This window comes from Bos mutus, chromosome 16 (genome assembly GCF_027580195.1).
Source record: "Bos mutus isolate GX-2022 chromosome 16, NWIPB_WYAK_1.1, whole genome shotgun sequence".
NCBI lineage: Eukaryota > Metazoa > Chordata > Mammalia > Artiodactyla > Bovidae > Bos > Bos mutus.
Genome location: NC_091632.1, coordinates 66,544,459 through 66,570,902, shown reverse-complemented (window position 1 = coordinate 66,570,902; position 26,444 = coordinate 66,544,459). Strand labels below are relative to the sequence as shown.

The window sequence follows — 26,444 nt, the reverse complement described above, 5'->3', positions numbered from 1 at the left end:
CTAGTAATGCTGAAGAAGCTGAAGTTGAATGATTCTATGAAGACCTACAAGACCTTCTAGAACTAACACCCAAAAAAGATGTCCTTTTCATTATAGGGGACTGGAATGCAAAAGTAGGAAGTCAAGAAATACCTGGAGAAACAGGCAAATTTGGCTTTGGAGTACAGAATGAAGCAGAGCAGAGGCTAACAAAGTTTTGCCAAGAGAATGCACTGGTCATAGCAAACACCCTCTTCCAACAACACAAGAAAAGACTCTACACATGGACATCACCAGATGGCCAACACCAAAATAAGATTGATCATTTTCTTTGCAGCCAAAGATGGAGAAGCTCTATACAGTCAGCAAAAACAAGACTGGGAGCTGACTGTGTCTCAGACCATGAACTTCTTCTTGCCAAATTCAGACTTAAGTTGAAGAAAGTAGGGAAAACCACTAGACCATTCAGGTATGACCTAAATCAAATCCCTTATGATTTTACCGTGGAAGTGACACATAGATTCAAGGGATTAGATCTGATAGAGTGCCTGAAGAACTATGGACAGAGATTCATGACATTGTACAGGAGGCAGTGATCCAGACCATCCCCAGAAAAAGAAATGCAAAAGGCAAAGTAGTTGTCTGAGGAGGCCTTACAAACAGTTATGAAATGAGGAGAAGTGAAAGTAAAGGAGAAAAGGAAAGATATACCCATTTGAATGCAGAAGTCCAAAGAATGGGAAGGAGAGATAAGAAAGCCTTCCTCAGTGATCAATGCAAAGAAATAGAGGAAAATAATAGAATGGGAAAGACTAGAGATCTCTTCAAGAAAATTAGAGATACCAATAGAACTTTTCATGCAAAGATGGGCACAATAAAGGACAGAAATGGTGTGGACCTAACAGAAGGAGAAGATATCAAGAAGAGGTGGTAAGAATACACAGAAGAACTGTACAAAGATCTTCATGACCCAGATAATCACCATGGCTTGATCATTCACCTAGAGCCAGACATCCTGGAATGTGAAGTCAAGTGGCCCTTAGGAAGCATCATTACAAACAAAGCTAGAGGAGGTGATGGAATTCCAGTTGAGCTATTTCAAATATAAAAGATGATGCTCTGAAAGTGCTTCACTCAATATGCAAGAACATTTGGAAAACTCAGCAGTGGCCACAGGACTGGAAAAGGTCAGTTTTCATTCCAATCCCAAAGAAAGGCAATGCCAAAGAATGCTCAAACAACCTCACAATTGTACTCATGGCACACACTAGTAAAGTAATGCTCAAAATTCTCCAAGTCAGGTTTCAACAGCATGTGAACCATGAACTTCCAGATGTTCAAGCTGGATTTAGAAAAGGCAGAGGAACCAGAGGTTAAATTGCCAACATCTGCTGGATCATCAAAGAAACAAGAGAGTTCCAGAAAAATGTCTACTTCTGCTTTATTGACTATGCCAAAGCCTTTGACTGTGTGGATCACAACAATTTGTGGAAAATTCTTCAAGACATGGGAATACCAGACCACCTGACCTGCCTCCTGAGAAATCTGGATGCAGGTCAAGCAACAACAGTTAGAACTGGCCATGGAACAACAGACTGGTTCCAAATAGGAAAAGGAGTACATCAAGGCTGTATATTGTCACCCTGTTTATTTAACTTACATGCAGAGTATATCATGAGAAATGGTAGACTGGATGAAACACAAGCTGGAATCAAAATTGGCGAGAGAAATATCAATAACCCCAGATATGCAGATGACACCACACTTATGGCAGAAAGCGAAGCAGAACTACAGAGCCTCTTGATGAAAATGAAAGAGGAGAGTGGAAAAGTTGGCTTAAAGCTCAACATTCAGAAAACTTAAGATCATGGCATCTGGTCCCATCATTTCATGGCCAATAGATGGAGAAACAATGGAAGGAGTGACAGACTTTATTTTGGGGGGGCTCCAAAATCTCTGCAGATGGTGACTACAGTCATGAAATTAAAAGACCCTTACTCCTTGGAAGAAAATTTATGACCAACCTAGATAGCATGTTAAAAAGCAGAGACATTGCTTTGTCCTTAAAGGTCCATCTAGTCAAAACTATGTTTTTTCCAGTAGTCATATATGGATGTCAGAGTTGGACTATAAAGAAAGTTGAGTGCCAAAGAATTGATGCTTTTGAATTGTGGTGTTGGAGAAGACTCTTGAGAGTCCCTTGGACTGCAAGGAGATCCAACCAGTCCGTCCTGAAGGAAATCAGTCCTGGATATTCATTGGAAGGACGGATGCTGAAGCTGAAACTCCAATACTTTGGCCACCTGATGTAAAAAACTGACTCATTGGAAAATACCCTAATGTTGGGAAAGATTGAAGGCATGAGAAGCAGACAATAAAGGATGAGTTGGTTGGATGGCATCACAGACTCAATGGACATGAGTTTGAGTAAACTCTGGGAGTTGGTGATGGACAGGGAAGCCTCGCCTGCTGCAGTCCATGGGGTCACAAAGAGTTGGACACAACTTCGCAACTGAACTGAACTGAAATGAACTGCCTGTGGTATTTTGTTACAGCAGCCTGAATATACTAAGACATTGAACATCTGAGTGAAGGATAATACTGATACTCTGTTCAATATGTCATTGCAAATTCTTCATGAAAACATATTATATATTAGACTAGAATTCAATCAGGTCACAGAACCCACAGAGTAACCTAAACAAGGAAAGTTGAATACAAAGAATGATCGATTACACAAGGGTGTTACCTATTGAGGAGACCAGAAATCTCTAATGAATGCAGAAGAGATGAGATGGAAAAGTCACTACTCCTAAGACTGAGGCAGAGCACCCAGGGAAGGAACAGAACCCAGAGAGTTGAGACCTAGGATGAGACCAGACTTTGTTAGAGATAATGCAGCCATAGCCCTCTTGATGGTGAAATTTGCTGAGGTTCCAGGAAGGCAGAAGTTCTTTGGTACTTGGTCTCTAGCAATTGAGTTGCTCCACCACAGAACTTATTGGAAAAAAAACTTACTGGCAGAGTCCCAAGGAAAGCTGCCCGTGATAAGGGCCTGTACTGGAGAATTCACTGGAAAGTCACCATCTACAGTGGTAGGCGAAGGTGCCACCTGAGCATTAGCAGAATTTACTGGGACTGCCATGTGCTATCTTCCTGAGTTTACCTTGTAGAACTCATTCTTCTGAGGCCAGCATGTAGGGAAGTTGCCCTTTGGGGTCCTCAGGGGAAGCTGCCCAGGGGTGCTGCTGTGTATGGCTGAGCATCACCTTCTGAGAGTAATGCACACCACAACCAGGAAAAGAAACCTCCAGCTTCCTCGGGGTGCCTTCCTACAGCCTCTCCTGAGAGAATTCAACATCATCCCAGCGAGTAAAGGAGAAATGTTTATAGGTTCCAGTTCCACTACCACAAAGCAGGCAATAAAGAACAGCTTTGAAACCGAGAGGGAACAACTTAATAACTTGCTCAAGTATACAGTAAGAAACGTTTTATGAGACACGACTGTTAGCCAGATTCCTAGGAAACATTTCCTTGAGAAGCCTATAAAATGATGCATTTGCTATTTATAATAGGAAATGTTTAAAGTAGAATTTTTTCATGAGTTATATTATTCTAATATTACATTAATAGGATGTTATATAGTTATTTTAAGCAAACGTGACGAAGACCAAACAGTAACATGAGAAAAAAAAAATAGGACATATAATAGTGCATAGGCTTGTTATGAAAAATAAACTGGAGTACATATTTTCCCTCCCAGAAATTTTCCAAAATGAAATTAGTTTTTACATTGAAATGCTGGAATTGAGAGGCTTTAATTTTTGCTCTTTTAAATTTTCTTAATTGGATATACTACATTTATAATAAAAACTTACATACACTCAAGTCAAAATCAGGTATTTAGACAAACTACTGCACAAGATCATCAGCAATTTCTCTTTAGAGATGCACTGGGTCACAATCTTGACTGATCCCCCCCGTGAGTGGCACCACGCACTAGAGCTACACGGAACTCTGCACGTTTCCTGAATTAACCCTATTTTTTCACCCACCTTCATGCCTTGTCATATACAATTTCTTCCATGAGACTAATTCCTCCTCTACTGCAGTATCTGCATAATTCAGCTCATGTCACCTGCTTTTCAGAAATTTACAGTGGTTTTCAATCACTGTCTTTGCCCTTACAAGCATGGCTGCTTTTTACTCCTCCTCCACTTATAAGATACTTATATATTCTATAAGATACTTCAAGTATACTTATATATATACTTATATAAGATACTTATATATTCTCCACTTATAAGATACTTAGAAATATTCTAAAAAGATTGAATACTCTTTTGAGTCAATTCTAGTTCAATATTTAATACACTACATTGTAATTTTGGTGTATTTATCTATGTCTCTTTTCAATAATGTGAATTATTCTTTCCAGCCTTGTATTTTTAGTGGTTGATACTATTGCTGGTATGTAGTAAGCAAAGAACAAAGTATAATTGAATGAACAAGTCTTTATATATATATATATGAACTATTTTTTTCTAGGAAGTAGTATTAAAAAGCCTTATAATAAAAACCCTTGATTTTCATTTTCTATTCTGTTCTCAACCTTATCCCCTGCTTATATTTTCTGGGTTTGTTTGGTTGGTTGGTTGGTTGGTTGATTTCTCTCATGGGTAACTGAACTCTCTTTCCACTTACTACACTGATCCCTTGATATAGTGTGGAATAATAGATGATAAAGACATTAAAGGTAGAAATCACTAAGATGCAGTGTTGTCTAAAGCTCTCCATCTAAACTACGTGAACGTCCCTAGTGATGTAAGCAATGGTCACATGCAGAAACAATCTTCCTCTAGTTTCCCTGTGGAAACATTTCCCTAGAGTAACAATTAAGGATTATTCGCCCCACTCATGGTATCCCGAAGGAAGAAAGATTTAATTGATTGTGAATTGGGGAGAGAAAAAAAGCAAAGCATACTCAGTCATCTCATTGATTTTTTTTTTTTTTCTAATCTGTCTTCCTGTTGGTCAGAAGTTATACTCTCCAGTCTGGCTTCTCTTAGTAATGAAGAAGACTTTTATTTTTTATTTCCATCTTATAGATGGAATTCTTATGTCTAGTTCACCTTTAGTTTGAAACTCAAGTAGGAAAAAATGATTTAATAACCGCCACCTAAAATTTCAGTACAATCAAAAGCATGCTATGTCCTACGAGAGCTGTTCTCTTCATCCCTGCATGCTAAGTTGCTTCAATCATGTCTGACTCTTTGCAACCTTATGGACTGTAGCCCACCAGGCTCCTCTGTCCATGGGATTCTCCAGGCAAGAATACTGGAGTGGGTTGCCATGCCCTCCTCCAGGGGATCTTCCCAACCCAGGAAACGAACTCGTGTCTCTTACGTGTCCTGCATTGGCAGGCAGGTTCTCTACCACTAGCACCACCTGGGAAGCCCTCCCTTCACCACTGTGGCACATAAAATACCAGTGGGCAACCCTGACTGATGCTGTAGGGGAGATGAATAATATTAAAAGTGCTGATTATGTGCAACACCCAATGTACTAACTTTACCCTTACATCTTTCTCTTCTACTCTTGAAAACTGAAGAGGATGCAAAAACCAGTGAAATGTTACTTAGGGAAATCACTGACTATACCTTAACTTCCTTTAAAAAATTTATTTATAAACTTTAAAATGATTCCATCTTTATTAGCGGGTATTATTAAGAACAAATAATTTCCAAGTTCTAAAGATGAAAATATCAGTGTGTTATGATCTTAGTGTGGCAACTACCACTCTGGTAGTTGCACTACCATAGTGCATCAGGCCAGCTAGGAGAAGTTTTATTCTAACAAGGAATTCTATAATAGTCTCAACCAAATGGTCAAACTTGCTTGGAAGACGACACTATTAATTTTCTTTGAAAAGTTCAGTGATTCTCCACCTATAATTCCAAATGCCTTTATTTAACCCAAAGATTTGTGTTCATCCGACTGAATATAAGTACTGTTTCCTCTTCATATTACACGTGCTATCCACACACTGGAAATGGAGTAATAAACATGAGGGTATTATTAGAATGATACAATGTTCTGACAACATTAACCAATTGTTCTTACTGTTCAAATGCCATCAGGCAGATAATTTTCACATCATTAATTATAGTCATTGTCAAGAAATGCCAGAAGCAGCATTTTTTAATGAAAGATAAGGATTTAAGAAATAATACCTTGTTTAATGGGATTATATAAATGTCTGATTAGTCAATAAGCACACATTATGTAAAAAAAAAACCTGTTATTTAGATTCTATATTAGTGCAATCATGTAAAAGAGCCAGAGTGTGGTGTTCACATGCAGTGTTCTATAAAATGTTGATATATGGAAAACAGAGTGACCCTAATTCACAACTGTAGAATTAATCCAACCAGTGGTACTGTCATCTTCTAAATCACTTTCAATATTAGTATAACCCTCTCTTCTCCTATCACAAAAGCTTAAGTTTCAGGACACCTGGATCACGCTGATATTTGGAAGAAAATAACATCCTAGTAGCAGGTTTTTAGGATGCTTTGCCAACATGGCAGATGTAGACAGATGTTCATTTCCGTTTGCAATCTGCATCATGGAGTTCAGAATTTCCATTAACTTCAAAGAAGACTTGAAGTACTGAAGCTACACTTAGAGATAACACAAAGTACTGGGTGTAGTAATGTAAGTCATACCGAACTGGGTGCAGAGTGTAACCTGCGGCAATATATATAAAATAAAAACGTATGCTATGCAAAAGCTGTAATGCCAATCCATATGTCAAAACAAGAAGATTATGGAACTTCAGTGTTTCTATACACTTTTCTAACTAATTATGCATGTTAAACAAGAATTTGGAAAGTTGGGTCTTATATAAAGAGAATGAAATAGAAACCTGAATTGGAATAAATGTTTCAGTATTACTTAAAACTAAAATAGCTTGTAGCTAAACATAATGGATGCAAACATCAGAGAAGACAGATGAATGTAAAAATTTCTAAGTCTTCATTCTGCTTTTAGGGAAACAGTATCTAAAATATCTGAATATAGTTTGTTAAAGATAATGGGTCTCTATAGTTTGATTTCCACAAGATCCTTTAAAATTCATACAAGTTACAGGTGCAAAGATAATCTTCATGGGTTTGTTCATATCCTTCCCCTCTCAATTTCATTTCAGAGCTGCTGGGTTCTACCTCTGTGAAAATGGCAATATATGCATAAATTTAAGCTATTTGCTTTCATGTTAACACTCTCCTTTCCCTTTTAGAGAAGTTCACTTTTCAATCTGAGAATTTAAAATTTGATATGCTTGTAACAGAAATATTTGATAAATTTTCTACAATCCTTATACACAGATAAAACTACACATCAGTTTGTTGTATTTTATGTTTTTAATTAAAGGTATATAATTGATAGGTTATTTTTCATATCTTTTAGTTATCAATAGATCAAAATATGTTACTCTGGAAAACATGCCTCTGCCTCTAGATTGAAGGGTATAATTGATGTTTGATTTTACTACTGAATTAACCTATTGGGTTGGCTAAAAGGTTCATTTAGTTTTTTCTATAAGATCTTAACCCAATACCTTAAACAGTATGTCATGGACATTTCCTATTCACTGATAAGTAAATTAAGACAGCATTTTATGGGTAACCATATTCTACAATTCACTTAATAATGTACCAGATTCTATCATGCCGTGTACCATAATTTACTAAAAGTTTTCTGAGTGTCTGACTTTTTCCAATATTTTGCTACTACAAATAGTGGAGCTTTGGAAGTATTTTGTGATTTGCTGTCCACTTTTGATTTCATTTGAAATAAATTTTCTGAAGTATGTTTGCTGAGTCAAATGGTTTACAAAAGAGTAAGGATTCTTATATATTTTAACAAGTTGTCCCACATGAAAAGTCATACCAGCAAACTCACACAGATAGCCCAGCAATTTATGTAAGTTCTAGCTTCTCCATATCTTCATCAATGCTGTAAAGAGTATTTTTTTTCATCTTTGAGGCTTTGATAAGCCTTCATGACTTATCAAATGATAAGCATCTCATTTGCACTAGCTTTCTTTGACTATTAGTGAGATCTGTGATTCTCTCTCTGCTTGAAACAACAGCTAAACAACTGCTAAATAACAGCATTTCTCCTCAATGTCAAGGAACTTAACTAATGTATCAATTCTCAGAATATTTTATCTTTCCAACACCAAACCTGGAAACTCACTGTATGGGTATTGATCTTCAACTGTGTAGATTTCGAAATCATCCCTGAATAAACTGTAAGTAAGCCGGTGGGCATTTGGAGAATCAGGTGGACTCCAGGAAAGATTGATAGCAGAAGAACTTTGAACTTGTCCTCTGGGTGGAGGTTGCTGGGATGGAGCTAAATTACAATGAAGAGAGCATGTATTAGCAAAGGCAATCAATAATGACACAAGTAAACTGAAGTAAGATACCCAGCAAAGAGGTCTTTCTGATTCAAGATTACTTTATCAAGAAGACATGTGGTTTACCATGACATTAATAAACAAAGGGCATACATCATGTGTTCTCTAAAACAAAGCTTTTTATCTATAAATATAAAACACATTTGTAGGTCAACACAGCTGACATAAATACGGTTGGGGACAAACCACAAAAGTTTACATTAAGCACTTACTTTTATTGAAGTATCATTGACGTATTCATTTCATATGTATAACAGAGTGATTTGATGCTTGTTTAGATTATGTACCATACACAGTTATTACAGTATTATTAACTATACCCCCTGTATTGTACATTACATCCCCGTGACTTATTTTGTAATAAGAAGTTTGTACTTCTTAATCCCCTTCATCTACTTCACCCATTCCCTTACCCTTACCCCAACACTACTCCTTTGGCAACCACTGGTTTAGTCTGTGTCTGTTAGTCTGTATCTGCTTTATTTGTTAATTTTTTAAGATTCCACATGTAAATGGAAACATACAGTATTTGTCTTACTCTTCTTTCTTTGAATTTTTGTGAGAAATCATCCAAAGATGTATTTTCTACTTAATTAATTTAAAAGTTGACATAAATTATGTTGAAACTTGAAATTTAAGTCATATAATTTTTAGACTTTTAAGAGAAAACTTTCCATTCCATTAAGCATAATGCCTCATCTAGCTCCACAGAGCACAGTGTGAAAGAATAAAAGTTAGTGATACAAATAGCTATGGATGCTAAGGATGTTAGGATAAACATTAGCAAGAAACAATTTAAATGTACTATATGAACACACAAAGTACCTGTTAGAGGTGCCATGACTGCTTTTAACACCTGTTAAAAATGCTGGGATTGTAACATAGAAAATAGCTTATGGTTACCAAAGGGGAAAGCAGGGGGCAGTGGGGTGTTAAGGGATAAATTATGAGTTTGGGATTAAAAGATACATACTACTATATACAAAACAGATAACAAGGAACTATTGCTTAGCACAGGGAACTATATTTAGTATCTTGTAATAATCTATAATGGGAAAAATCTGAAAAATAATAAACACCCACACATATATATAACTGAATCATTTTGTTGTACACCTGAAACTAACACAACATTGTAACAACTATACTTCAATTTTAAAATGCTGTGATTGTTAGAGATTATATGATTGCTTCCATTAGGAATGTAACAGCATTCATCTCATGATTTTAGTGATATCTTTATAGTACATAAATATATTTTATGAACACTTTGTTTCTTATCACTGTGTATTTTTTCTTAGTCTCTCTATTTTGAAGAGTAAGTCTACATTTTTCTCCAGAATATATAAAGGTGAAGGAGAAAAACAATATCTAGTTATATTTCAAGGGCAATCAACCACCAGTTTATTTATCCCTTTCTGGTTTAAGATACATAACCCTTCATCCATTGGGGAAGCATAATCTAATCAGATTTTCTCATTAAAGAAGATGACAAAGGCACAGGTTACTGTTAACTTATTTTTAAAACCATTACTTTTTCTGTTGAGAAAAACAAAATCGTGAATCAAATAATTATCAATATTTTCATATGAAATATCTATAGTCACTAGGTGATCGTCAATGTTTCAGAAGACAAGAGTGCACTCACATGATTTAATAAAGATCTAAAGCTATTTTCCAAAGGGTGGGCAGAGGGTAAAGAAATTAAAAGGCATGGAGCAGTACTCTGGGAAGTAATAGCAAAGCTCTTTTACTCTTTATGTCATGGGCCAAGACCAACCCCAGGATCAGTGATTCACTAGAAACTCATTGACTCATCGTAAGTCTACCCTTGGGTAAGATTTACTACAGAGGAAGGATACAGAGTACAATCAACATAGGGTAAAGGCACACGGGGGAAGTCTGGGGGAAGCCAAGCACAAGCTTCCTATCACACAGGATGTGTTTCATTCCCCCAGCAAGACATGAATACACACATGAAATGTTGCCAACCAGGGAAGTTGATTAGAAACTCAGCGCCCAGAGTTCATACTGGAAACCATTCATGATAGGCAGCCTCTATCTCCCACATACCATAATTTCGGACTCCCAGAAGGAAAGCAGGTGTTAAGCAAAAACCATGTCATTTATGCAAAATTTAAGGGACAGTGAGCCACTCGACAGTTCTGAGGATGGTGGGAAATGCTAAAAAAATCCAAGTTCCCAGATGGCCACCAAATGCCAACTTTGTAAGCAAATCTTTCTGAAGATAAGCATTCAAGCCTGCTATGTCAGCTTTTCCTACACTTATACCTAGCTCAAAGGGGCACAGCTCTCAGGGACACAGAGGGATGTGAGAAGAGCATCATTTGACCACTCACTGAAGGGCAGTGCCAGCTCAGGGCCACTCCTACACTGAGTCAGGGGGCTAGGGATTAAATATTCTGACTTCCCTTTCTCCCAGTTCTCTTCCAGATGACTGGAAGTTCCTACATGTAGCTGAAGCCAACTGAAAGTCATGGAGCAAGGGAACCTGCTGACACGGACCATACCAAATCTTGAGGGACCGAGTACTGTTAGAAGTATAGAGTAGCAATGTTAAGTCACCCTACACACCAGGCAAAGACTCTCAAAGAGCTATTACTAATTCATTGGTACTCATACACTCCACTTTAAAGCCATGCTATAGATGAATAATAACATTTTAAGACAGTATATCAAGACCACCGAATTTGAAATGTGTAAAATTCCATATCTTATACATAGGTTCCCTAAAGGCAATGTCTCCAGACCTACAGTAGATAATACTGATGTCATATTTTTGAGGAAAAATATTCAACCTAGATATATTCTTATTCTTCCTCTTTTATCTTATTTGGGGGGGGGAGTTCATTGTTATGTTGGGCTTCCCTGGTAGCTCAGCTGATAAAGAATCTGCCTACAGTGCAGGAGACCCCTGTTTGATTCCTGGGTTGGGAAGATCCCCTGGAGAAGGGAACATCTACTCACTCCAGCATTCTGGCCTGGAGAATCCCATGGACTGTAAAGAGTTGGACACAACTGAGCAACTTTCACTATCACCTTTCACATTGTTATGTTAAAATTCCAACTGTCTGTATGCCGATATAGATATAAGACAACCGTATTAACAATCTCACAATGACACACAAAAAGAGAATTATTTCCAAATAGCACCTTATATTTTTTAATTCAAAGACCTGCCATATTTTAATACAGTCACTTTGGTTGGTTTAATACTGACAGCACATCTGAACTTTCAGTGAATTTAATTTAGGGCTCTAAATCCAATTTTTCTTGGTGGAACTTCAAAAACTCATGAACTGTCTCATCTACAGTACTCTCAGAGAGACTGGTAATCCATGGCAACATAATATTTTTTAGAGAATATTAGTGATTACATCTAAAACTCTGCATGCTCTCAGGAACACAAAAGATTGCAGAGTTTAGAGCAATAAAAACTGACCTTCAGACTACTTTATAAGATAGCAAAACACTATCTTAGTGTTTTGTGGGATGACTGAAACAGATATTTCAGTCCCATGTAAAGGATGTACAAAATGATTTGCATTGCATGAAAATCTCCTTGGCAATATACACAATCACACACATACACACACACCTAGGCTCTTTCAAATATTTAAATTTGATTACTTTGTATGACAATCTCTAACAACAATCTTGTCTGACTTCACAGTATAAATGAATAGTGCTTGTTTGACATTTATATGAGAATTTTCAAAGACCTGAGGTTTAGATAGTTTGATACCACTCTAAGAATAATTGTTTGGAAATCCTGAGCATAAGATGACTTAAACCCACTTTTATGTGCTGAGAGTAGGATTCTAAGAAAATGGTCATACACTCATTAATCAAAATAGCAAAGAATGTTATTTGCATGTAGACTCTCTTTTAAGGAAGGAAAGTATATTGTGACTACATCTATCAGTTGGGGACTATATCCCAGCTTTGGGACTTTGGTAACTGTATGATTATAGCCAAATTTCAGTTGGATGCTCTGCACCTTTCCTCATTTATAATAAGAACATAATAATGTCTACCTGTGAGAGCCAAAGCAACTATTATAAATATATTCTAAAAATTAAAGAAAAATATGATAATTATGTTTCAATAAAAAGGGAATTTCAATAGAGAAATAGAATGCATAAAAACACCAAAACCCAGATGAACAACTGAACTATAACTGAAATGGAAAGTTCGCTAAGCAGGCTCAATGGCAGATTTGAAAAAAAAGAAGAAAAAAAATCAGAAGAAAAAGAAGAAAAAAAACTTCCATGGTCCTCCAGTGGGTAAGACTCCATGCTTCCAATGCAGGGGGCCTGGGTTTGATTCTTGGTCGGGGAACTAAATCCCACATGCCACAACTGAGAGCTTGCATGTCAGAACCAATGATCCCATGTGCTGCAAAAGAGACTGAGGATCCTACATGCTGCAACTAATACCCAGCATGACAAATAAATATTAACACAAGAATCAGTAAACTTGATATAAAGCAACAAACAGAACTTAAAGATATACCAGTATGACTTATCCAATCCAAATAACAAAGAAAAAATGAACAAAAGTGAAAAGAGCCTCAGAGACCTGAGAGAAAATGTCAGATATACCATGGGTCAACATATGTGCAATAGGAATGAACCACAAAAGAGAGAAAAGACACAGAAAGGAGAAAAAAGATTTGAAGAAATATGGACTCAAACTTTTCAAATTCCATGTAAAACACTTATCTCCAGTTCCAAAAAGCATAATGAATCCAAGCAGGACACACACAAGGTGATTCAGACCTCAACACAGCACAATCAAACCTGAGAAAGACAAAGACAAAATCTTGAAAGCAGCAAGGGAAAAATGATCCATACACAACCAAAGGAAAATACAACTACAGGCTTACAGAAACAATGGATGCCAGAATGTAGTAAAATGACATATTTAAAGTCCTAAAAAAAAAAGTTGGTACCAAGAATTCTCTATCTAGAAAAAACTACTCATCAAAAATAAGATAAAGATATTTTCCAGGATTAAAAAAAAAAAAAAAACTAAGAAAATTCATTGTTAGCAATTTAGCCCTACAAAACCTAGAAATACTGGATACAGTTTGAAAATAATAAAGCAATCCATCAAACTAAAAGGAAATGATAAAGAGAGTATATTGAATCATGCGAAGGTAGAAAAAAACACAAGAGGCAAATATGTGGGTAAATTATGTGGATAAATATTGAAGTTGGTCCTGATATCAAGACTAAAGCTACAGTGATCAGAACAACATGGCATAAGAAGAGACAAAAGGATAAATGGACTAGGAGAGAGACTTAGTATGATCAATTGACTTTCTTACGTGATAATACATAACTAACAAAATTTACCATTTTAGCCATTTCTAGAGTATGTTTTAGAGGCATTAAGTACATTCAGAATGTTGTGTAACCATTCTGCTATTCATTTCTAAAACTTTAATTATCCTAAACAGAAACTCTGTACCCATTAAACAACTTTTCATTCCCCTCCCACAGCGTCTGTTAATGACTGCTTTGCTTTGGATGTGTATATCATGTGTGTGCTCAGTCATGTCCGACTCTTTGTAGCCTCCTGGACGGCAGCCCACCAGGCTCCTCCATTCATAGGATTTTCCAGGCAAGAATACTGGAGTGGGCTGCCATGTCCTCCTCCAGGGGATCTTCCCAACTCAGGGACTGAACCCACATCTCTGGTGTCTCCTGCATTGGCAGAAGGGTTTTTTTAACCAGTAGCGCCACCTGGGAAGCCCTGCGTATGTGTATGAATTTGCCTATTCTAGGTAACTCATATAAATGCAATTATGTAATATATTTTTTTCATGTCTGACTTATTCTGCTTGGTATAATGTTTTCAAAGTTTAACCATATTGTGCATGCTCAGTTACTAAGTTGTGATTGACTCTTTGTGACCCCATGGACTGTAGAGCCTACCAGGATCCTCTGTCCCTGGGAACCATATTATAATGTATATTAGCATTTCATTCACTTTTATGGATGAATAATATTCAGCTGTGTGTATATATCACATTCTTCTTATATACTTATCTTTTGATGGACACTTAGGTTTTTATGCCTTTTGAGTATTGTGACTATTGTTACATGAACACTGGTATACATATATCTGCTTAAGTTACTGCTTTTAATTCTTAGGAGTATTTACCTAAGGGGAGAAATTGCTAGACTATATAGTAATTCTGTGTTTAAAAGCATCAAAATATTTTCCACAATGACTGTACCATTTTACAGACACATCAGCAATGCATAACTGTACCAATTTCTCTGTAGCCTTGCCAAACTTGTTATTTTACATATTTTGAGATGGGGCATCTAAATGAGTATAAAATGGTATCTCATTGTGGCTTTGGTTTGCTTTCCCTAATAAGCAATAATACTGAGTATCTTTTCAAGTATTTATTGGGTATATGCATATTTTCTTTCAAAAATGCCTATTCAAATCCTTTGTCCTTTTTTAAATTAAATTCTTTGTTTTTTGTTGTTGAGCTGTAGTTCTTTATAATATTCTAGATACTAATCCCCTATCAGATATTGATTTGTATTATTTTCTCACATTTTGTGAGTTGTCTTTTCTCTTAATAGTGTATTTCAATGCCAAAATTTTGAATTTTGAAGAACTCAGATTTACCTTTTTCCTTTTTTTTTTTTCTATGACTTTTGTGTCATATCAAGGAAAACTGATGCTTTTGAACTATGGCGTTGGAGAAGACTGTTGAGAGTCCCTTGGACTGCAAGGAGATCCAACCAGTCTATCTTAAAGGAGATCAGTCCTGGGTGTTCATTGGAAGGACTGATGTTGAAGCTGAAACTCCAATAATTTGGCCACCTGATGTGAAGAGCTGACTCATTTGAAAAGACCCTGATGCTGGGAACGATTGAGGGCAGGAGGAAAGGGGAAAGACAGAGGATGAGATGTTTGGATGGCATCACCAACTCAATGGACATGACTTTGGGTAGGCTCCAGGAGTTGGTGGTGGACAGGGAGGCCTGGCATTCTGCAGTTCATGGGTCACAAAGAGTCGGACGCAACTGAGTAACTGAACTGAACCATATGAATATGAGTATAATGTTAGCCATTGGGTCAGTTGATTTTTTGCCTATATACCTGGATAGTTTAATAAGGAAAGGTAATAATCATTTTTAAAGTACGTTAAAGGAACATTTGAATATCCATGTTTCAAAAAATAAAAATGAAATAAAAAAGAAAGAAGCTAATCATAGACCTAATGTGAAAGCTAATAATATAAAATTTTGTATGATAATACAGGATAAAATCTTTGTTGCACTGGGTCAAGAATAATTTCTTAGATAAAATGCAAAAAGTTATGATCCAACAAAAAAAATTAACTTTGGTAAATTACACTTCATCACAATTAAAAGCTCTTGGTTTTAAAAACATACCATTAAGAAAATTTTAAATATAATTCACAAAATGGGAGGAAATAGTTACAATTTGTATCTCAAGTATATAAAGAAATTCTTTAACTCAGTAATATAAGCAACTCAAAACATGGGCAAAAGACATAAAAAACACTTTACCAAAGAAAACACAGGAACAGTAAATAAAAACATGAAAAGGTACTCAAAAGCATTTGTCAGTAAAAAAAAAAAAATGAAAATGAAAAACTACAATGAGATACTACTATTTCACACACATAAAGTGGCTATGATATACTGAAAGTCATTCAGTCATACCTGACTCTTTGTAACCCCATATACTGTAGCCTGCCAGGTTCCTCTGTCCATGGGGATTCTCCAGGCAAGAATACTGGAGTGGGTAGCCATTCCCTTCTCCAGGAAATCTTCCCAACGCAGGGATGGAACCCAGGTCTATCTGCATTGCAGGCAGATTCTTTACTGTCTGAGCCACCAGGGAAGTCCATAATGATACATGGTCAATGCCAAATGCTACTGAGGTCATAGAGAAACTGGATCTCCCAAAAATTGCAGGTAGAAATGCAAAATAGTATAGCCATGATGGTAAATAACTTGAAAGTTTCTGAAAAAGTTCCAAACACACTCAGCATATACTCACTATATTCTAAGACAAACCTAAGAGACATAAAAACATGTCCATATGAAGACTTGCACCCATATGTTCATGACAGTGTTATTCATAGTGGATAAACACCGGAAGCAATTTGTATGCACAACTCAATGGATTAAAAAAAATATAGTAAATGGTATCTTACTCAACAATTAAAAGGAATTAACTACTGAGATAAATAAAAACATGGACGAATCTCAAAAATACAGTGCTGAGAGAAAGGAGTCAGATACAAAAACCTAAATATTGTATGATTTCATTTCTATAAAATATTTTAGATAGGCAAAATTGTGTCAGGAACTAGATAATGAGTTACTTGAGGCTATAAGCTGAAGTGGGAATTGACTGAAAATGGGTCCATGGGAACTTTTCCAAGTGATAGAAATATTTTATGACTGGATTATAGTTATGCTTGCACAACAATAAATTTACTGATATTCAACAAACCGTACACTTAAAATGGTTAAATTTATGATATATAAATCATAATTCAATAAAGCTGTTAATAGATGGACAGGTTTCTGAGAAGATGGCAGTGTAAGAAGAACCAGGAATCTGTTTTCCCACCAAGACAACAGTTTGCACTGGCAGAATCTAATGTAACTACCTTGGAACTCTGGAGTCTATTGAAGGCTTGCAACTTCCAGGAGAAGGGTTGAATGGTAAATTGCAGGTAATTTTGATCAATTTCAGCTCTTTGTACAGTAGAAGTACCCATCTCCCACCCCTGCTCCATGAAAGGAAGCTGTGCGCGTGTTTCTGGAACAGAGTGCACACAGCCTGCAGGAACCAGAGTGGGCAAAAAGACCCTTTTGTCCAAATACTGGGAATCTGTGCTCTGATTGCTGATTGTTGCTTCTTATCACAGAGTTGCAGACAAAAAGGACAGTGGCCATTGTTCAACCACCTGCACCACTGCAAGTATCCCCTCAGAGATCAAAAGGACTTTAAGAAGAATTTAAAAGCCAGTACTCTATCCTTTTATTTTTCTCTCCTTACCCTTTTTGTAATCAGTCAGATATTTATATATGCATAGGTTATATATGTACTTAAATCTTCTTTATATTCAATTCACATTTATATTTATCCTTTTTTATCATTCACATTTTTAAATCTCTATTTACAGAGGATCCTATAGCTTTCCTTAAAGCAATTTTACTGTGATAAAATATATATAGCATAAAATTTAGCAAATTAACCATTTTTAAATGTACAGTTAAGTGATATTAAACATCTTCATAATGTTGTACACCAACAAACTGGATAATCTCAATGAAAAGGACAAAATCCTAGAAAGACAAAACTTACCAAGACTAAATCACAAAGAAATAAAGCATCTGAATAGACCTGTATTAGTAATGAAATTGAATCAGTAATCAAAATCTTGCAACAAAGAAAAGTCCTGGACTTGATGAATTATTTGGTAAAGTATATCAAACTAAATAAAAACCAATACCAATTCTTCTCAAACTTATCCAAATATTTGAAGAGGAGGGAACCCGTCCTAACTCAGTCTCTGAGGCCAATATTTCCCTGATGCCAAAGCCAGAAAAAGGCAAAAGAAAAGACAACTACAGAACAATATATCTCATGAATTGATGAAAATATCCTCAACAAAGTACTAGCAGATGAAATTCAGCAATATATTAGGATGATGGCCACAGGACTGGAAAAGGTCAGTTTTCATTCCAATCCCAAAGAAAGGCAATGCCAAAGAATGCTCAAACTACCTCACAATTGCACTCATCTCACATGCTAGTAAAGTAACGCTCAAAATTCTCCAAGCCAGGCTTCAGCAATACGTGAACCGTGAACTTTCTGATGTTCAAGCTGGTTTTAGAAAAGGCAGAGGAACCAGAGATCAAATTGCCAACATCCACTGGATCATGGAAAAAGGGAAAGAGTTCCAGAGAAACATCTATTTCTGCTTTATTGACTATGCCAAAGCCCTTGACTGTGTAGATCACAACAAACTGTGGAAAATTCTGAAAGAGATGGGAATACTAGACCACCTGATCTGCCTTTTGAGAAATATATATGCAGGTCAGGAAGCAACAGTTAGAACTGGACATGAAACAACAGACTGGTTCCAAACAGGAAAAGGAGTACGTCAAGGCTGTATATTGTCACCCTGCTTATTTAACTTATATGCAGAGTACATCATGAGAAACGCTGGGCTGGAAGAAGCACAAGCTGGAATCAAGATTGCCGGGAGAAATATCAATAACCTCAGATATGCATATGACACCACCCTTATGGCAGAAAGTGAAGAGGCACTAAAAAGCCTCTTGATGAAAGTGAAAGTGGAGAGTGAAAAAGTTGGCTTAAAGCTCAACATTCAGAAAACGAAGATCATGGCTTCTGGTCCCATCACTTCATGGGAAATAGATGGGAAAACAGTGTCAGACTTTATTTTTGGGGGCTCCAAAATCACTGCAGATGGTGACTGCACCCAAGAAATTAAAAGACACTTACTCCTTGGAAGGAAAGTTATGACCAACCTAGATAGCATATTCAAAAGCAGAGACATTACTTTGCCAACAAAGGTTCGTCTAGTCAGATCAGATCAAATCAGTTGCTCAGTCGTGTCCGACTCTTTGCAACCCCATGAATCACAGCACGCCAGGCCTCCCTGTCCAACACCAACTCCCGGAGTTCACTGAGACTCACGTCCATGGAGTCAGTGGTGCCATCCAGCCATCTCACCCTCTGTCGTCCCCTTCTCCTCCTGCCCCCAATCCCTCCCAGCATCAGAGTCTTGTCCAATGAGTCAACTCTTCGCATGAGGTGGCCAAAGTACTGGAGTTTCAGCTTTAGCATCATTCCTTCCAAAGAAATCCCAGGGCTGATCTCCTTCAGAATGGACTGGTTGGATCTCCTTGCAGTCCAAGGGACTCTCAAGAGTCTTCTCCAACACCACAGTTCAAAAGCATCAATTCTTCGGCACTCAGCCTTCTTCACAGTCCAACTCTCACATCCATACATGACCACAGGAAAAACCACAGCCTTGACTAGACGAACCTTTGTTGGCAAAGTAATGTCATGACTTAAACATGAAAGAAAAATAAAAGACTCCCAAATCAAAAAGGAAAATTATCTTTGTTTATAGATGATCTTTTATATAGAAAACCCTAAAGATTCCACACACAAAAAAACATTTAGAACTAATAAATTAATTAAGGAATGCTGCAAAATACAATACAAAGTCAATAAACAAAAATCAGTGGGCTTTCCAGGTGGCTCAGTGGTAAAGAATCTGTTGCCAGTGCAGGAGATGCATGAGACATGGGTTCAATCTCTGGTTCAGGAAGATCCTCTGGAGGAGGAAATGGCAACCCACTCTAGAATTCTTGCCTGGAAAATTCCATGGACAGAGAAGCCTGGTGGGCTACAGTACATGGGGTTGCAAAAGAGTCAGATACAACTGAACAGCAGGCATGGCAAACAAAAGTCCATAGTATCTCTATACACTAACAATGAAAAATCTGGAAAGAAATTATGAAAACAATTATTTACGATAGCATCAAAAAGAATCTTTAGGAATTAATCAAGGAGATAAAAGACACACCAAAAATTATAAAACTTTGTTGAAAGAAATTAAAGATGACATAAAGGAATGGAAACACACCCAATCATGGATTAGAAGATTTAAATTGTTGAATGCCAATACTATCCAAAGAAATCTACAAATTTAATAGAATCTTTGTCAAAATCTCAGTGACTTTTTGCAAAAGTAGGAAATACTCTAAGTCCATACGCAATCTTAAGAGACTGGAAAATAATCAAAACAATCTGGAAAAAGAACAAAACTGGAAGTAGTATACTTTTTGATATCAAACATACAACAAAGCTACAGTAATCAAATAATGTGGCCCTGGAATAAAGACAGATGTATAAACCAAGGGAATAGAGTCCAGAAATAAAAACCCACCTACATGGTCAAATGACTTCTGACAAGGAAGCCAAGACCACACAATAGGGGTAATAAAGTCTATTCATGAAACTCAGAAAACTGGACATCCACATGCAAACACCATGCATGTGTGTTTACCTGACTTACCTAACACCATCTATAAAAATTAACTGAACTAGATCAAAGATTTAAATGCAAGACCTAAAACTATAAGATTCTAATAAGAAAACTCAGGGAAAAGGCTTTGCAACGTTGAGTTTGGCAATGACTTCTCACATGTTAAAAGCACAGGTAACAAAAGAAAAAAACAGACAAATAGGCGTCCATCAAAAATTGTAAAATTTGTTCACCAAAGATACTATCAACAGATTAAAAAGGCAGCCCACAGAATAAAAGAAAATATTTGCAAATCATATACCTGGCAAGGGATCAGCATCCATAATATATATGGAACTCCTAAAACTCAACAAAAACAACAAAAAATTCAATTAACAAAGGGCAAAGTACTTGAGTAGATATTTGTCAAAGAATATACAAAAGTAACCAATAAGCACATAAAAAGATGCTCAATATCAGTAACCATTGAATCTACAAAATTACAATGAGATAACATTTATATTATTAGGAAGGCTACTTTAAATAAACGGAAAAAAAAAATGTTGCCAATGGTTGGTAGGGAAAATGGAATCCTTGTACACTGTTGGCAAGAATGTAAAATGGTAAAGCTGTTGTGAAAGCAGCTTCCTCCAAAAAGTAAAAGTAGAATTACTTTTGCTTAGAAGTAGATTCAGCAATTTCACTTCTGAGAATATACCCGGTAGAATTGAAAGCAGAATCTTGAAGAGATCTTTGTACACTCATATTCATAGTAACATTACTCAAAACAGTTAAAGCATGATAGCAACTAAAGCATAGTATCTGTGTATTAACAGATGAATGGGTGAGCAAAAGGTGGCATGTACATGTCATAGGATATGGTTTAGTCTTACCTTCCTTATAGAAGGTAATTCTGGCATATGCTAAAATATGGATAAACCTGTAGGACATATGTTAAGTGAAATAAGCAGAATATCTAACAAAAGTAACAAAAAGGCAAATACTTTATGATCTTCCTTATATGAAATACTTAGATTATTAAAAATCATAGAGACAGAAAGTAAAATTGTGGTAGCCAGGAGGTAGGGGAAAATGTGGGCAAGGGAGATTATTGCTTAATGGGTGTAGAGTTTCAGTTTCACAAGCAGAAGAAAGTTAACAGAGATGGATGGTAGTCATGGCTGCACACCATTATGAAAGTATCTAACATCACCAAACTGTACATTTAAAAATATTTAATATGGTAACTTAATGCATAGATATTTTATCACAATAAAATAGTTTTATCGATGTATAGATCAGTCTTATGGACTCTGTGGGAGAGGGAGAGGGTGGGGAGATTTGGGAGAATAGCATTGAAACATGTATAATATCATGTATGAAACAAATCGCCAGTCCAGGTTCGATGCACGGTACTGGATGCTTGGGGCTGGTGCACTGGGACGACCCAGAGGGAGGGTAGGGGAGGGAGGAGGGAGGAGGGTTCAGGATGGGGAACGCGGGTATACCTGTGGCGGATTCATTTTGATATTTGGCAAAACTAATACAATATTGTAAAGTTTAAAAATAAAATAAAATGTAAAAAAAAAAATAAATAAATAAAAGGAAAACTATGAGATCCTCTCTGATAGAGATAAAAATGTGCAAGAAGACTGCTAAATAACCAAGAATAAATATAAATGTGAGTTGATATAAAAAAGATTTAAGTACATATATGACCTGTGTATACATAAATACATTTCTTTGTTTAGTTAAATTCAGAGCCAGAAGTTTAGGGCAAATGGTATGTCATTCAGTAGGAAAGCATTCAGAAAGCAGAACTCTTTAAAACCTTCTGTTTCTGTCTCTGTATCAAAAAGAATGACTATCATTTTAAAAGCATAAAACAGTTATTCTCAGGAAAGAATTAAATCACATAATAAGGAAACTAAATCACATAATAAGTAAGACTATGAGAGAAGGTCTAACTAGTTTAATTCAATTCTCCTGCATTCTAGAAAGTATATCCTAGGATTCCCACCCTGATTCTCTGTCTTAAAAAAGATCACAGATGCATCACTACGCTTTTGTCAATGGCTACGGCCGTGTAAAAGAAAATAGTTACAATACTGTGGTTCCCAAATCGCATTCTTTTTTTTTTAATATAAATTTATTTATTTTCGCATTCTTGAAATTAGTCGGACACAGAAAAATACACACCCGAGGTAGTTCACAGTTTCAACAATAGACAGCACTACGTTCCTTTCAATAGCATCCTATCTTTGTACAGTTGGTTGGTCCGACTGTTGCTGGGATAAAAAGCCAGGATCACAGGAAAATCAGCATGGAACAGGACAGAAAGCAGCCCCCTTCACATTCATCCCAGTTAGCCCTTTTCTGCACCCTTCATTTACACCTTTTTATTCTCACTGTGTTCATTATGCTTCTTGACTGTGCTTTGTGCTTCTGTACAGGCAGGAATCCTGTCTAACTTTTTAAATGCATTACCTCTATTGATGCTGAGCTTCCAACTTTGTTTTGTAAACATTGTGAAACCCCAGCCTAAAACAGAAGCAGCAAAATCACCACTATAAGAAGCTGGACGAATGTGTTCTACCAAGGATTACAATTTTAAAGAGATAGAAAGTCAAAAGGACCATATCCAGAAAAGAGTGACTATAAATATGCAATTTTTTTTTAACTATTAAGAATTGAAAGTATTTGGACAGACTAAAAATATTTAGCCCAGAGAAGAAAAATCTTAACATAAAAGTAAATGTCTACCACTACTAAGAAATGCAGGCCAGGTTTTGTGACCAGACCATCCACTTTTGCCTGAGGTGTAATTCCTAGTCTGTGTCTCAGGCGTGCACACAGGTAGTGAAAATGGAGCAGATGCTTGTATTTTCATATAACGTTGGTGGCAGAACCAATCAAAAAATTGCTATGATTCCATATGTGAATGTAAAACTGTCACAATTCTATTATAAATGATTTCTATGACTGGCAACCAAGGAAATATGCTGGAATTTCTGTTGCTCACAAATCAGTTATATAGCTAATCAATGAATAATAAATATTAATTAAATGTTCAGTGAATCCAGATTGGTGTTTAGACTATGTTTATACACAAAGGCAACTATTACACTCCTTTCCCAAGTTGAGCATAAATACCTATGGTTTTACTTATACTAAAATCCAGAGGGATCAATGAAACACAGGATACTGAAGATAAAACACACAGGTACAAAAGCTGAATATGTCTTTTTAATCATTAGCTACACTTCTGCCTTTCACTACCTCAAAATCTAATATAATTGCTGTGGAACTCAACATCATATTACTTCTCTGTCTCTCCCTTAAATATACATAGCACTCTTCCAGGCATGCTTGTTTATGATGATTTGTCTGGACTTGTGGCATTTCCTAGCATTGTGACTCATGCTATGGTCTCAGGACACCTCAAGGAGGAAACGCATTGTGCATTATATTATTGAGGAATCCTTATTCCTTATATTTTTGAGGAATTATATATTGAGGAATACAGGAAATGAATTGTGAATTATATTATTGAGGAATCCTTATCACATGTTCTTAATAGGCATTTCTTGGGCATTCTGGAAAAGTCAAGGATATACTATCTTGAAGTAAATATAAAGAAATCACCATCAGCAGATGAATGGATAAGAAAGCTGTGGTACATATACACAATGGAGTATTACTCAGCCATTAAACAGAATACATTTGAATCAGTTCTAATGAGGTGGATGAAACTGGAGCCTATTATACAGAGTGAAGTAAGCCAGAAAGAAAAACACCAATACAGTATACTAACTCATATATATGGAATTTAGAAAGATGGTAACAATAACCCTGTGTACGAGACAGCAAAAGAGACACTGATGTATAGAACAGTCTTATGGACTCTGTTGGAGAGGGAGAGGGTGGGAAGATTTGGGAGAATGGCATTGAAACATGTATAATATCATGTATGAAACGAGTTGCCAGACCAGGATCGATGCACAATACTGGATGCTTGGGGCTAGTGCACTGGGATGACCCAGAGGGATGGTATGGGGAGGGAGGAGGGAGGAGGGTTCAGGATGGGGAACACATGTATACCTGTGGCGGATTCATTTTGATATTTGGCAAAACTAATACAATTTTGTAAAGTTTAAAAATAAAATAAAATTTAAAATAAAAAAAAAAAAAAAAAAGAAAGCCAAAAAAAAAAAAATCACCAATATGCTAAGAAATTGTAGCATATTTCAAGTGACCTTGAGAAGTCACTTCAAGGCACTGAAGAATAATGTTGAGAAGTCAAAAGACACTATGATGTAACTTTTGGCTTCTAAGAGTTAAAGCAAAAATGTGAGAGATGTTGAAACAACTAATACAACTTAAAGTAGAAAGGAATATCAATTACATGAGTAACATGCAGTGATAAATAATGATAATACTTACTACAATATCAATAAACATCTAATAGTAGCAGAGTGTCCATAAAACCGGGAGGACAGAATGACATAAAACTCACAACAAATAAGTAGAAATCTTCCATTTCCTATAGAAATCACTTGGAAATGTTCTTAAGTGGCAAGGTAACCAGTCATATCGTTTTCACAATGCTATCCTAAATTTTACGTGGAAAGTCTCACATTCTGGGAAAACCTTCAGTCTGGATAAACCAAGACTATAGTCACCTTGCTAGCAGTACCATTCCAACAGACCAGTGTAAATTTCCCACTATTCGGATAATTGCTATATTCTATGCTCCAGTCGAGGAAAAGAACTCAAATTTCATTTAGTGTTTTTTTTTTTTTTCATTTCTCACTTAAATTCTCCACATTGTACCTAAGGCTTTCTGATGGGTTCTCAATGAAGATATTAATGAGACAGTGTCCTGTGTGATGCTGCCTCATACATGGACTAGAGTTCACTTACTTTTGCTACAGCCCAACGGGTTGCTGATATCCAAATGGCTTGCATTGGGAACACAGGTATCACACTTTGATCCAGTAACAAATCGTTTACAGAAACACTGGCCTGTGACCAAGTGACAGGTTTCATTTAAGGCTCCCGAGAGATGACAATTGCAAGGCTGACATCTGAAAATAAGACAAATAAACCATTAAAGAAAATAACACTTTGATTAGCAATCCATGGAAAAAGTTACATCTATTGATAACACTGTGGAATAAAATAGTCTGTTTTAGCTGGTATATTGAAAAAGATTCTTGAGCTAAACAAACACAAAATAAAACAGAAAGATACCTTTATCAAAATGCCATTTACAATAAAATCTCTACAAAGCCTTCTCTTTATACATTAATTAATAGCAAGAAAGTGTTATATTGCTTTTTTATATGCAATGATACATCTTGTGACTTATTTTGCATACTAGTTGCTCCATTAAGAGCACTGTAAACTTCTCATCCCACAAAAGCAGTTCTCCTGACAGCTAAAAATTAAGATTCGATACCCATCCAGGAGGAGGAAATGGTAACCCACTCCAGTATTCTCTGGAGAACCCCATGGACAGAGGAGCCTTGCAGGCTATAGCTCATGGGATTGCAAAGAGCTGGTCACAGCTGAGCGACTGAATGTGCACCCATAAAATTATCTCTTTAAGTATCTTTCAAGCTGTGAAATAGAAAACTGGGTGTGATAATTACTGCTCCCCCTATTACAATCCTATAGTCTTTTAAAGAGTCAAATCATATAGTTTTTTTTTTTTTTTTTTTTATTTTTTTGAAGAACAAAATTAAATACCATTTATTTTAAGAAAGAAGGATTGCCGTGATTATGGCCATTGTATTCAGATGCTCACAATTATATTTTCAGTGCACTTGGCTTGATTTTAACCCTGAAGACACAGGTTATGGCACTCATTCTCTG

General features: G+C 36.3%; 1 protein-coding gene across 1 annotated transcript in view; it reads right to left on the bottom strand.

Annotated features, from left to right (window-relative positions):
- The window catches only part of USH2A (usherin), a 928,983-nt gene that overhangs the window by 683,510 nt on the left and 219,029 nt on the right, over positions 1-26,444 (bottom strand). The window contains exons 14-15 of the mRNA XM_014481290.2: positions 25,491-25,654; positions 8,242-8,400 (exon numbers count right to left, since the gene is read on the bottom strand). Coding sequence (XP_014336776.2) covers positions 8,242-8,400; positions 25,491-25,654 — 323 coding nt within the window. The remainder of the gene's footprint in view (positions 1-8,241; positions 8,401-25,490; positions 25,655-26,444) is intronic.